This window comes from Saccharomyces cerevisiae, chromosome X, assembly GCF_000146045.2.
Source record: "Saccharomyces cerevisiae S288C chromosome X, complete sequence".
NCBI classification, from domain to species: domain Eukaryota; kingdom Fungi; phylum Ascomycota; class Saccharomycetes; order Saccharomycetales; family Saccharomycetaceae; genus Saccharomyces; species Saccharomyces cerevisiae.
This window is the reverse complement of record NC_001142.9, coordinates 478,199-492,284: the sequence shown is the minus strand read 5'-3', so window position 1 is coordinate 492,284 and position 14,086 is coordinate 478,199. Positions and strand designations below refer to the sequence as shown.

At 37.0% G+C, this 14,086-nt stretch overlaps 5 protein-coding genes across 5 annotated transcripts, besides 4 other annotated features; 2 read left to right on the top strand and 3 right to left on the bottom strand.

The window, feature by feature from the left end:
• Nucleotides 1–22: 22 nt before the first annotated feature.
• On the bottom strand, nucleotides 23–1,204 carry CPR7 (peptidylprolyl isomerase CPR7; the record flags this gene model as incomplete). Its single annotated transcript, NM_001181690.1, has 1 exon — nucleotides 23–1,204. One exon carries the CDS (start codon nucleotides 1,202–1,204, stop codon nucleotides 23–25), a length of 1,182 nt encoding a protein of 393 aa, NP_012566.1.
• Nucleotides 1,205–1,472: 268 nt separating this feature from the next.
• Nucleotides 1,473–5,699, top strand: GEA1 (Arf family guanine nucleotide exchange factor GEA1; the record flags this gene model as incomplete). Its single annotated transcript, NM_001181689.1, has 1 exon — nucleotides 1,473–5,699. The coding sequence occupies one exon, from the start codon at nucleotides 1,473–1,475 to the stop codon at nucleotides 5,697–5,699; it is 4,227 nt and encodes a 1,408-aa protein (NP_012565.1).
• A 389-nt stretch (nucleotides 5,700–6,088) lies between these two features.
• On the top strand, nucleotides 6,089–8,326 carry RBH2 (Rbh2p; the record flags this gene model as incomplete). The annotated part of the gene is made up of 1 exon (NM_001181688.3): nucleotides 6,089–8,326. The coding sequence occupies one exon, from the start codon at nucleotides 6,089–6,091 to the stop codon at nucleotides 8,324–8,326; it is 2,238 nt and encodes a 745-aa protein (NP_012564.3).
• Nucleotides 8,313–8,650: a long terminal repeat (Ty1 LTR).
• Nucleotides 8,313–14,086: part of a mobile genetic element (YJRWTy1-2; Ty1 element, LTR retrotransposon of the Copia (Pseudoviridae) group; contains co-transcribed genes TYA Gag and TYB Pol, encoding proteins involved in structure and function of virus-like particles, flanked by two direct repeats) that runs on past the window's edge.
• YJR029W (gag-pol fusion protein) lies at nucleotides 8,673–13,941 on the bottom strand (the record flags this gene model as incomplete). Its single annotated transcript, NM_001181687.2, is given in 1 exon segment — nucleotides 8,673–13,941. Coding segments are annotated over 1 exon segment (5,268 nt in total).
• YJR028W (gag protein) lies at nucleotides 12,619–13,941 on the bottom strand (the record flags this gene model as incomplete). Its single annotated transcript, NM_001181686.1, has 1 exon — nucleotides 12,619–13,941. One exon carries the CDS (start codon nucleotides 13,939–13,941, stop codon nucleotides 12,619–12,621), a length of 1,323 nt encoding a protein of 440 aa, NP_012563.1.
• Nucleotides 13,901–14,086: part of a mobile genetic element (YJRWTy1-1; Ty1 element, LTR retrotransposon of the Copia (Pseudoviridae) group; contains co-transcribed genes TYA Gag and TYB Pol, encoding proteins involved in structure and function of virus-like particles, flanked by two direct repeats) that runs on past the window's edge.
• Nucleotides 13,901–14,086: part of a long terminal repeat (Ty1 LTR) that runs on past the window's edge.

Below are 14,086 nucleotides of genomic sequence, written 5' to 3'. Positions count from 1 at the left end.
TTTCAGCCTTACAAGTAACTAATTAGGAGAAAAACTTTGATATATTCTTTCTTGTCTTTTCCTTATTCTCTTCTATGAGCCTATTGACATATTCTATTCTTTGTTCTATAACTTCGTCATCGGGATTTTTCTCTTTACAAAAAATATAATCTTGTAAAGCTTCGTCTAGTCTCTTTTTTTTTAAGTAACTGTTACCTCTTCTATAATAAGCCTTTGCTTGATCTCTGTTAGGAACGTTATCCATCTCCAATAAATACGTAGCATACATGATAGCATCATCGTATCTTTCCAGATTAAAGAGCACCAAAGATAAATTTAGGTAAATTTTCATCTTTAGGTTAATAAATTGGATGTTTCTTTCTTTGTCTACGTCGGGTTCAGGCATGTATTCATTGATATAATTTAAAGATTTTCTGTATTTGAAAAAGGCATTAGAGTAATCCTTTTTCTTAAATAAGAGCGTCCCAGATTCTTTGATTATATTAGCAGCCTCAAGAGCCTTACCAAAATCATCGTCACCGAAATGTGTATCATCGTCTGGATATTCTTCGTATACGTCACCGCCAATTTGGTCATTAGAAGCGTTGTAAAGCGGGACACCCATAGTTTTTTCCCACACTCCACAGTCGCTGATTCTAACGTCTGATTCAGGGACTCCATCAGAATCTACCCTGCAGTTTTCTATAGTGCGAACCACTGATTTTCCATGAACCACCTGCCCAAAAATAGAATGCTTGCCGTTCAAATGAGGTGCGGCGTATGTAGTTATGAAAAACTGGGAATTGTTCGTATTTGGAGAACCTAAATTGGCCATACCTAAGGTAAAGGGTTCTACAAACTCTCCCAAGTTTTCGTCTTCAAAATTCCCGTAACAGAAAGATTCATCATCGGTTTTCACTTCCTCTTTATCAGCGTAAATTGAACATCCACCTTTTCCAACAGACGATGAAGAGGAATCCTTTTGTGTCCCAAAGACAATGTCACCTGCCTGGATCATAAAATTCTTAACGACTCTATGAAAACCATTTCCCTTATAGCTCAGGTACTGTTGATCCTTCAAAGGACTCTTAACATCACCAGCGCATAACTTATAAAAATTCTCTGTTGTTTTAGGAGCCTTCTCACGAAAAAGTTTGCAGACAATACGACCAATTGGTTTTTTATCAATGGAGATGTCTAAATATACAAGGGGATCTTGAATCATCGCGTTGGATGTAGGTTGTTGCTGCCGAACACCTTTCAGAATAACGACTTTTTTTTTCTTTGCAGTTTCTCATTTTTATGATTTTCTAATCACTTCATCACTCAGCGCATTGGAAAAAAAACAATATATAGATCTCTTTGTTTACATGTTGGAACTAAGACCTTTTAATATGGATACTTTACACAGAGAATTGAACCATCTTAGTTAAGTTAATTCGCAACTTTGGTAAGAAGCGCCCAGGTTTAACTAATACGGCTTCATATACAAAATGCACGACGTGCCAATGGAAACTGTTTTGGCCGTGAACCCAGCTACGATGATTGTCAAAGAGTGCATCAATCTTTGTTCTGCCATGAACAAGCAGTCCAGAGATAAATCACAAACAAGTGTGGCCGCGTTGCTGGGCGGAGGTAGTGATATATTCTTGAGTCAAAGTGATTCGTTTGTTGACAGCTTCCACAATTTGCCTACTTCTAGCTATCATGATCCTCTGATATCTGGTTTAGTACAGCTGCGGCTAAAAATTAACGACTTGAAGGGTTTAGATTCATTAAACGCCTTGGAACTTTTGAAACCATTTTTAGAAATAGTCAGCGCTAGTTCAGTATCGGGTTATACTACTTCTCTGGCTCTGGACTCGTTGCAGAAAGTTTTTACACTAAAAATCATAAACAAAACATTTAATGATATTCAAATTGCCGTTAGGGAAACCGTTGTTGCGCTTACACATTGTAGATTTGAAGCTTCAAAGCAAATTTCGGACGACTCTGTTTTATTAAAAGTTGTAACATTACTACGCGATATTATAACCTCTTCCTTTGGAGACTATCTCTCCGATACTATAATCTACGATGTTTTACAAACGACACTTTCCTTGGCATGTAATACGCAGAGAAGCGAGGTTTTGAGGAAAACGGCTGAAGTTACAATTGCAGGGATAACCGTTAAACTATTTACAAAGTTGAAGTTACTAGATCCACCTACAAAAACAGAAAAATATATCAATGATGAAAGTTACACCGACAATAATTTGAAGGATGACATTATAGGTACGACTACCTCTGATAACGATTTGAGTAGCACTGATGATGACAGTGCTGTTGCAGACGATAATAAAAATGAGAAGCCAGTCCAACAGGTCATAAGGGAACAGGAAAATGATGAGGAAACGGCTGAGAAAGCCGAAAATGTCGAGCCAAATTACGGAATAACAGTTATAAAGGATTATCTTGGATTATTGTTATCACTGGTTATGCCAGAGAATAGAATGAAGCACACAACTTCGGCCATGAAATTATCTCTACAGTTAATCAATGCAGCCATTGAAATATCCGGTGACAAATTTCCTCTATATCCCCGGTTATTCAGCTTAATTTCTGATCCAATATTTAAAAGTGTTTTATTCATTATACAAAGTTCTACCCAGTATTCTCTTTTGCAAGCAACTTTACAATTATTCACGAGTTTGGTTGTGATATTGGGTGATTATTTGCCTATGCAGATTGAACTGACTTTAAGGAGAATATTCGAAATTCTAGAGGATACCACAATCAGTGGTGACGTTAGTAAGCAAAAACCACCTGCAATCAGGGAATTAATTATTGAACAACTTTCAATACTGTGGATTCACTCTCCCGCTTTCTTTTTGCAACTTTTTGTAAATTTCGATTGTAATTTGGATAGGTCGGATCTTTCGATTGACTTTATAAAAGAGCTAACTAAATTTTCTTTACCAGCGGCGGCCGTTAATACCTCTAACAACATTCCTCCAATTTGCCTAGAAGGTGTACTTTCGCTTATTGAAAATATATACAATGATCTGCAGAGATTTGATAGGGCAGAATTCGTAAAAAATCAGAAAGAAATTGATATTTTGAAACAGAGAGACAGAAAGACTGAATTCATATTATGCGTTGAAACATTTAATGAAAAGGCAAAGAAAGGCATTCAAATGTTAATTGAAAAAGGATTCATTGATTCGGATTCTAATAGAGACATTGCTTCATTTTTGTTTCTCAATAACGGACGTTTAAATAAGAAAACCATCGGTCTATTACTTTGTGATCCGAAAAAAACTTCATTGTTAAAAGAATTTATAGATCTATTCGATTTTAAAGGGTTAAGGGTTGATGAAGCGATCAGAATTTTGCTGACGAAATTCAGATTACCAGGGGAATCTCAACAGATTGAAAGAATCGTTGAAGCATTTTCATCAAAATATTCTGCTGATCAAAGCAATGATAAAGTGGAGTTAGAGGATAAAAAAGCAGGAAAAAATGGCTCAGAGTCAATGACAGAAGATGACATCATTCATGTACAGCCTGATGCAGACTCTGTGTTTGTGTTAAGTTATTCGATAATCATGTTAAATACCGATTCACATAACCCGCAGGTTAAAGACCATATGACTTTTGATGACTACTCTAACAATTTACGAGGATGCTACAATGGAAAAGATTTTCCTCGTTGGTATTTGCATAAAATTTACACGTCCATCAAAGTTAAGGAAATAGTAATGCCTGAAGAACATCATGGAAATGAAAGGTGGTTTGAAGATGCCTGGAATAACTTAATATCCTCAACATCTGTGATGACAGAGATGCAAAGAGATTTCACAAACCCTATTTCTAAGTTAGCGCAAATAGACATACTTCAGTATGAGAAAGCAATTTTCTCAAATGTTAGAGATATTATCCTGAAGACTTTATTCAAAATATTCACAGTTGCTTCCAGTGATCAAATATCATTACGTATCTTGGACGCCATTAGTAAGTGTACATTTATCAACTATTACTTTTCTTTTGACCAGTCATATAATGATACTGTACTTCATCTGGGAGAAATGACAACATTGGCACAAAGTAGCGCAAAAGCGGTGGAGCTAGATGTTGACAGTATTCCTTTGGTCGAGATATTCGTCGAAGACACTGGGTCGAAGATATCCGTTAGTAACCAGAGTATAAGACTTGGACAAAACTTTAAGGCTCAGTTATGTACCGTATTGTACTTTCAAATCATTAAAGAAATAAGTGATCCTAGCATTGTTTCTACCAGACTATGGAACCAGATTGTGCAACTCATTTTGAAATTATTCGAGAATTTATTGATGGAACCTAATTTACCATTTTTTACAAACTTTCATTCACTCTTGAAACTTCCTGAACTACCATTGCCAGATCCAGATATATCGATCCGCAAGGCAAAGATGAGCAGAAGCCTTCTGTCTACTTTCGCCTCTTACTTGAAAGGCGATGAAGAACCTTCGGAAGAAGACATCGATTTTTCCATTAAAGCATTTGAGTGCGTTAAGGCTAGCCATCCTCTCAGTTCAGTCTTTGAGAACAATCAACTCGTCAGTCCTAAGATGATTGAAACTCTTCTCTCTTCACTTGTGATTGAAAAAACGAGTGAAAATTCGCCCTATTTCGAACAAGAACTTCTCTTTTTGTTGGAAATATCCATTATATTAATATCAGAGGCTTCTTATGGACAAGAATTTGGAGCACTAATTGCTGATCATATGATTAATATTTCGAATTTAGATGGCCTTTCCAAGGAGGCTATTGCAAGACTTGCCTCGTATAAAATGTTTTTGGTTTCGAGATTTGATAATCCACGGGACATTTTAAGTGATTTAATAGAACACGACTTTTTGGTAAAAAATGAAATCTTCAATACTAAATATTATGAAAGTGAATGGGGGAAGCAAGTAATAAATGATCTGTTTACACATCTCAATGACGTAAAATACAATGAGCGGGCTCTCAAAAATGTAAAATTTTGGAATTTTTTAAGGATATTAATATCAGCCAAAGACCGCCAATTTGCCGTCTACACATTTTTGGAAAAATACATTCAAAATGGTGATATCTTTGTAGATGATGGGAACTTTATGAACATATTAAGTCTGCTTGATGAAATGTCATGTGCAGGTGCCGTTGGCACAAAATGGGAACAAAATTATGAAAATTCAGTCGAGGATGGGTGTGAAGCACCTGAATCCAATCCATACCGTTCTATTATTGATCTTTCTAGTCGTTCCATTAATATAACTGCAGACCTACTTTCGACTGTTGGGAGGAGTAATTCAGCACTCAACAAGAATGAGATTATAGCTGCTATTCAAGGTCTCGCCCATCAATGCCTCAATCCCTGTGACGAACTAGGTATGCAAGCATTGCAAGCATTAGAGAACATTCTGTTATCTCGAGCAAGTCAACTACGTACGGAAAAAGTTGCGGTGGATAACCTACTAGAGACAGGATTATTACCGATTTTTGAGTTGGATGAAATCCAAGATGTCAAGATGAAACGAATTACTAGCATTTTATCCGTTCTTTCTAAAATCTTCTTGGGTCAACTTGTGGAAGGCGTAACAAGTAACGAAACTTTTTTGAGAGTGCTTAACGTATTTAACAAGTATGTAGATGATCCTACGGTGGAAAGGCAGTTGCAAGAGTTGATTATTTCTAAGAGGGAAATCGAGAAGGAGTAGACCAACGATAATGTAACTATACCAAGAAACTTAGTATGATGGAATTTTTTCAAGGAGTCGTAAATTAGATTTTCGCAGGTAATAATGCGATATATAAGCAATCTCATTTAAATATCGACGGTGGCATTTATACCATCATTTACTGTTATATTTATCTAACGCGTCGCGACGCGTTAGATAAAATACAACAAGATTTTTTTTTCGTGTCACCAATGGCATGAAAGCTTCGAGAATAATTTGAAGGAAATTTCACTTAATGGGAAAAATAAAAATGTACCCTTATCGAGATTACTCTTTTACCCTCAGTTCAATTAAAATTCATCATGAACCAAGTAAAAGTTCCTCTAATTACGAACGAGCAAGCAAATTAGTATTGTGTGGGAGACGGGATGGAATTATTTAACAAGGAAGAAGCGAGCTTCGAGACTCTGTTAAAACGATTACTCGTTGTCTGTGAGTCCCATAGCAGGTACCATGGTTCGAGCTTGGACCCAATGGTTAAAGTTGGTCATGAAATGAGAAAAATTAGCGGTTACTTGAGATGCATTTTGAGAAAGCATGCTGCAAATCATGATGACATGTCTCTAACACAATCCATAGTGAATTCTTACAAGAGTTTATTCAAAGATGCGCAAATACTCGATTTGTATCATAATCTTTTATTTGGATGTATGCATTTGCTTCTCGATGCGAACATGTCATACTTTAGGATGGATTCACAAAAGCTTTTTGCGGTATTACTATTCAAGGTTTATTATAAGTTGAGGGACATTTTCTATGTCACAAATGAAGTACGACTAGGCTCCCTAATCAGTGCGTTTGTATACAAATTTAAAAGTTGCTATGACTTTATAAGCTGTAACTCACTGAAATACGGAAGCGTTCGTGACGTTATATCAGGCGAAGTTTCCCTGATTAATCTTCCGCCAATCGATTCCAATAAGGTTATAAATAGAGCATATTACAGACTAGATGTAAAGAAGTTGGCGATCAATAATAAACTAGTTGAAATCCTTGAATTAGATAATGGGGAGATAGCTATATTTGAGGTTCTTTCTGAAAAAATGCCATACACATTACAAACCATTGATAACTTGTTCCAATCCCTTGCGTTAGGAAACCATGACTTAATGAATGTCGGGAGGTCGCTGCTATTTCGACCATTTAGGTCCGGCGATCTTGATCTCATCAGACTTGATGATAGTGGAGCAAAACTAAAGGTACCGATAAATAATAGCATTGTATTGAGGTTAACTTGCAAAGATCCTATTCAATGGCAAGAGTATTGGAAACATGTTATTAGAAAGCTTTTCGACTCAACAGCTACAAAAGAATACAAGCGATCTGGAAGTAAAATTTCTCAACAGGTTTATGTTAGGAGTAACAACCCTGATTATACTTCTCCTAAAAGAAATGACGATATGCCTATTAGCTCTGTAAAGATATCAGATACAATACACAATGGTCGCACACTGCATAGATCAATTCCTTTGCCGGGAAGTCTGTCTTCCTTAATAGAGACCTCTAATGAATACCCTGACGAGGAGTCACTGTCAATCATGAGTGAGAGGGCAACAGTTAGCGAAGATTCAGATCTTGACACCTCTCTGAAAGATATTGAATCCCTAAGTTGTGAAAAGCTAATTGAATTGGATAAGAGCATTCAAGTACCTCTCTCGCCTAAATATATGGACACACCTACCTTAAAAAACATTAGAACAGCTTCTCAAACTTTCAGCCTGGAGAGTGTCTCTCCCGAACTAATAGAGAGTGTTGCGTCTGAAATTGACGATTCTGAGAGTATAATTTCTGAAGATGGAAAGGATAAACGAGATAAAGATTTATTCGATCCAGATATCGATTTCTATAAGCCAACGCTTTATCGGCGTAAATCTTCATCTTTACTAAGCATCTTCTCAAAAAACAAAAAGAATCTAACTATCGATATTCCCAAAAATCATTCAAGATCATTGTTTAGTTTGCCAGGCAATCAACAATCAGTTACCCCGGTATCAGCAACCCCCCATGACGATAACGTTGATGAAACGTATGTATCGTTTCCGTTAAGCATAAACACATCTGGAGGAGCAGTATATTTCGAAAACGATTCGGTAAAAGTTTCCCTTTGGAACGGCAAGTCATGGGTGCCTTTGAGTAAGGACATGCTGTGTTTGTCTTTAATTTTATCCGGAGACAACGAGACCTTACTAATTGTATATAAAGACTTCGAAAAGGAGAAGTGTAAATTGGTTGTGAAATTGGAACCCACCTGGAAGTACAATAGATCAACGGCACAAGATGTTCAACTTCGGATTCCTTCCTCTGATTTCAAAGCTAGTGTATTTGGAACACTCCACGATCTCACGCTGTCTATACGCTGTGCGCAAGCTGCTAAGTTGGTGAATGTGTTACAATATCAGTTACAAAGTAGCCAGACATCATCCCTTTCACCCTCAACCACCACAGGAACTTTATCAACGGTATCTTCGTCTTCATGCTTCAGTCGTAATGTTACTAGATCATCTACTGAAAATTCAGAATTGGCTAATATGAAAGACTCATCAGAATATATAAGTTCTTCACTTCTGTTATCTTCTGTTAAAGTAAGGCAACTGAGAAATATGTGAATGTTGAGATAATTGTTGGGATTCCATTGTTGATAAAGGCTATAATATTAGGTATACAGAATATACTAGAAGTTCTCCTCGAGGATATAGGAATCCTCAAAATGGAATCTATATTTCTACATACTAATATTACGATTATTCCTCATTCCGTTTTATATGTTTATATTCATTGATCCTATTACATTATCAATCCTTGCGTTTCAGCTTCCTCTAACTTCGATGACAGCTTCTCATAACTTATGTCATCATCTTAACACCGTATATGATAATATATTGATAATATAACTATTAGTTGATAGACGATAGTGGATTTTTATTCCAACATACCACCCATAATGTAATAGATCTAATGAATCCATTTGTTTGTTAATAGTTTGAATGTTTTTATCGGAAGAGGTTTGGTCATTACGTCTGCAATATTCTTTTTGGTTTCGATATAGCATACGTGCAGATGATTTCCTGATACTTCATCTCTCAATCTCATTGCTTTAGTACCAAAAAATCTGTTCCTAAATTTCTCTTCATTATTGGATATAATTATACTGATTGTAGATTTACTGTCGGTTAGTAATCCTTTGGTAATTGGTTTCTTGTCAAGTTCTTGTATCAGGTAACTTAGATTATTTAATAATGGGACAGATTCACTTATCGCGTGTATTTCTGCTTCCGTAGTTGAAGTACATGTTAATGAAGCCTTGGTGGACTTTCCTCCAATTACCTTTCCATTAAGTAAATATATGTTGCCAATTTGTGATTTATAATACGGTTGGTTGCCATACGAGGCATCGCTTATAACAACTAATTTATTTGTTGGCTTAACAGGTTTGCTTTTGTGCCATATTAATTGCTTATCTCTCGTATTCCATATGAACTGTATCAATTCATATGTCATATCTAACACTTGCTTGGACGGAAATAGTATATGTTGTGCAAGTGTGTTGATGTAGTATAATAGGTCAAATCTAAATTTATATCCAACATATGATGCTAGACCTATCAGCTTTTGCATTTCATGTACCTTCATTTTGTAATCATCTTCTTCTAGCTCTAGTTCTTGCTGGTCTATATATAGACCTGGTTGACCTGGAGCACTAAGTTTCCTTCCTTTTGGGTTTAAAGGTACGTTTAGTTTGGGTATTTTTTCAGTTAATGAGTTTTCCATACCCAATTTCATGTATTTACCTCTTTGGTATTTGATTTCCAAGCCAAGAATGTCATATTGAATTTCCTCATCACTTTCGCCTAGATTTATAATCTTGGTGTCGTATTGCATCTTAAGCTTCTCTATAATTCTTTTGTTTGAATTTAGATTTTTGCTAAACAATACCATATCATCTACGAATAAACAAATTGTCACTTGACTGTTTTTAAATACGCATGACCATCCACGAACTTCTTCCATACCACATTGTTGTATCAGGTATGATTTGATAGTTTCGTACCAGTTCGCTCCACTTTGTTTCAATCCATAAAGTGATTTCTTCAAACGTATCAACTTATCATTCATTCCTAAATGTGGTGGAGGTCTTATGTATAATTCTTCTTTGATGTCTGCATACAAATATGCCGAAGATATGTCTAATTGTGTAATATAGTAGTTATTGTCTAATGCAAGTGACAGGGATGTCATTAATGCATAGTGATGTACGGTATTGGATTGCATGCCTGAGTCGTAAGTGTCAGGATGCTGAATATCACCTCTTGCAACAAATCTAGCTTTATGAGTACCGTCACGTTTCTTGTTGAAGATAAACATTGAGTTTATTACTCTTTTAGGGTCTATTTCTTTTCTGTCATAATATTCGTCAGTGTCCCAAGTTTTCATCTTCAACAGTTGATTGACTTCTTTGTGGTATGCCTCGATATATTTTTCTTTTTCTTTAATATCTTTATTATAGGTGATTGCCTCATCGTATCGTAAGGTTGTCCGTATTGGTTTGATTGATTTTACTGCTTTTACAGCTGCAATCAGGTGAATTCGTTTCTTCGATCTCGGAGGTTCTAAACTACGCATATTCTTAGTATTCCATGTGTCTCGTGATACCTTAATTTCAGTTTCATTATCTTCTAATGATCTTTTCTTACTGTTGATAGTAGTATAGGCATTAGAGTCACCAATACCACCCAAACTGGAATTAGTTTGACGAGAATTGATCGGTGGGAGTTCTTTAAATGGGTCAGGGAATTCGGTAGGAGATTCTGGAGGTAGATCAGGGAGTGGGAGATCAGCGATGATAGATTCCTCGGTATTCTGTTCAGAAACAGTAGTTGGCGTTTTGATAGGAACAATATTGTGCGATGAATTATTTTCCGGTGGAGAAGCATCGATTGAAGGTGAACGGTGTATAATCCTTTTCTCAGTCTCTTGGTCACTTATCTGCGGAACAGTTTTGTTGTTGGTACCACCCGTACTGGATATTGGTACGTTTGTATGATTAGTCTCATTTTCACTGTACGAGTCTGAGTGTCTGAAATCTTTAGATTTACTGGCGTGCGACGACTCATGTGTGTTAGATTGGGACATGGGAGCAAGTAAAGGAACATTTAATTTATGCATACCACCCGAACCGGTACTCTCGATATTGGAAATTTGGGGGGTGCTAGATCTCTTCTTTGATGGAAGAATATTAGATTCAGATATGTTGGGGTCAACTTCTCTGGGTGCGCGAATATTGGTTTTAGAAACACGTTTCGAATCTTCAGTATGAGTTGACGGAGGTGTGGAATCGGTTGGACTCACAGCTTTTGAAAGGACATTTCTCGGTTGCTCAGGATGTAGTTCGATGTCAGATTGGAAGTCATGGTCAGATTCTATGTTAAGATCATCGGATTGTTGGATCTCATTTGACGCAATGAACGATTGATATGAAGCAGTTAAACGGTTTAAGTCTTCATCGAAAGTGAGTGCGTCGTAATTGAATTGATCTAATCTGGATTCCTTGCCCTGAAGAATAACATAGTTAGTTGTATCTACTGTCTTCTTTAAGGATGGAAGATAGATGATATATCCATAAGAGTTTCGAGACGGATGTAGAGCGTAGCCTGGGATGCCACGAGGATGTATTTTGGAGTTAGGGTTGTGATCATTGACGATAACAGGTTGACCGAAAGGTAACAAAGTACTGATATCAAGTCCTGCCAAGCCAGCATGTTGTCTTGCAGATTTTTTGCTTTTAGGTGAAGCTAGTGAATTTCTCACAATAGTAGAAAATTCGATTGCAGAGAACCATAAATGGTTCGGTAAACCACTACATTGCAGTTGAGTACGGCAGTCATCTAATAAGGTACGGTTGAGCCGTTCAGCGACTCCATGTGCTCGGGAATCCGCTGTGGTTGTATAGCATGGAGTTATACCATTTTTTTCAAGGAATTTATGGAGAGTTCTGTTAGTATACTCAGAACCACGGTCCATTTGTATAACCAAGACACTGGCCTGAAACTGGTTCTTAATAAAAGCTAGTATCGTAGTAAAAACATCGAGGATAGAGTCCTCGCGACGGTCGTGTAATGGATAAACCCAACGGAATTTTGTTGTCTCATCAGTAAATGAGATGAAATAGGATGGTGCACTTTTTGGTAGGTTGTGAACTGGACCAAATATGTCAGTATGTAGGTATTGAAAGGGTTCGTATGAATTTTGGTATTTTAGTCGTGAACCTTTGATATGTCTGTGTTTGGTGCTTTTGCCGATTAAACAATCAGGACATTGATAGTCAATAGCACTAGACCAGTCGACATCTGATTCGTTAAAATACGTGATGGTGTTATTTTTAAGTGAGTATCGAATTGTCTGTGCATTGGCATGCGCAAGCATTCGATGAATGAAAGGATAAGGATATTTGCGTGTACTTTCACTTGTATGGACATTATTGATGGTGGGTACGGAGATATTTGATGGAAGCAAGTACTTTTTAGATACCCAGTAAAAGTCTCCATATTTTACGATAGGTGCAAGTACAGTGCCGTCAGACCGTTCTAAGACGTTTTTGGTAAAGCATGCTGTGATATCTACTGCAGCCAATTCATTCAAACTGAGTAAGTCATAGGCTATGTTAGGAGTGTGCAATACCTTTATTGATGTTTTGGTGTTGTCCTGGAAGTGAAATTGTAGGTCACCAATAGCGTTAATTGGTATATTTCTTTTTTGAGCATCAACTACGTTTATGTCAGGATTAGATGATGCTGAGTGTATGTGATGAGCAGATCTTATAAGGGTTCGTGATGCTCCTGAATCGAGAAGGAGGTGTCCAGGGAGTTCATCATCAGAATGATTAGTATGATTTACTGTAGATTCAGTAAGTTTCTGGCCTAAGATGAAGGTCGTGCTTATTGTTCAATTGAATCGGTTCAGTAGTTGATTTACTGATGGAATCGTTGTCCGTGCTGGGAGAGTTATTAGATGTGGATACATTGTGAGCCCTGGCTGTTTTCGATTTCGAATTATTTGTTTTTTGAGGATTCCGAGCTATAACTTTGGGTTTGGTTGTATTCGTATAGCTGCGAGAATCATTCTTCTCATCACTCGGATTTCTCCTGTAATTAGGTTTACTGTTTCTCGATCCCTGTTGTTCTTCATAAATAGCATGGATATCTAAGAACAGTTCAGCGACTGTCATATTTAGATGTCGATGACGTGTGTAGCGTAAAAATTTATATTCGCCAGATAGACCTCTCATAATTAATTGGCATGCGACCTTGTTATTGATATGAATGCCATTATTGTTCAGTCTGTCGATAATGTTTGTGACTTTTGTTTCAAATGCATCTGCAGGTGTACTGCCATTATATTGCAAATTTGCCAGGGTCACAATGTCGTTTGCCTCTTGGGTATCAGATTGCATTTTTTCAATACTTTTGGAAAGAATTTTCATGATATCCGTATAATCAACGGATAGGATGTCTTTGACCCAGGTAGGTAGGAATTGAGAGGGAGCAAATATTTGAAAAGTGTTATACAAGAAGGTGAGTTCATCATCAGTGATCTGACGTACGGGTTTTCCGTTTACTGTCGGAATAATACCACCGAGATTCGAGTTTTGTAAAAATTTGATGTATGTTTTAACCCAATTTGGAAAGTCATTAGGTGAGGTTAACATTGGTGGTGGTCTGACATATTTTTTAGTGGATGTCATATCAGAGTCCGCTGAGGATGAATCAGTAAATGTATTACCTGACTCAGGTGATGGAGTGCTCAGAGGCGTTCCAACTGATGATGGATACTGCGGAAACTGTGATTGTGGCCCAGGTGGAAAGTACATAGGCGACATTTGATAAGGTGTATACGGAATCATAGATGGGTGTCCGTAAAATGACCAACCAGATGGATTGGCTTGGTTTTGGGTCATCATGCACTGCTGTGGGTACGGCCCATTCTGTGGTGAATGTGACTGAGCAGTTTGAGGAGAGGCATGATGGGGGTTCTCTGGAACAGCTGATGAAGCAGGTGTTGTTGTCTGTTGAGAGTTAGCCTTAGTGGAAGCCTTCTCACATTCTTCTGTTTTGGAAGCTGAAACGTCTAACGGATCTTGATTTGTGTGGACTTCCTTAGAAGTAACCGAAGCACAGGCGCTACCATGAGAAATATGTGAATGTTGAGATAATTGTTGGGATTCCATTGTTGATAAAGGCTATAATATTAGGTATACAGAATATACTAGAAGTTCTCCTCAAGGATTTAGGAATCCATAAAAGGGAATCTGCAATTCTACACAATTCTATAAATATTATTATCATCATTTTATATGTTTATATTCATTGATC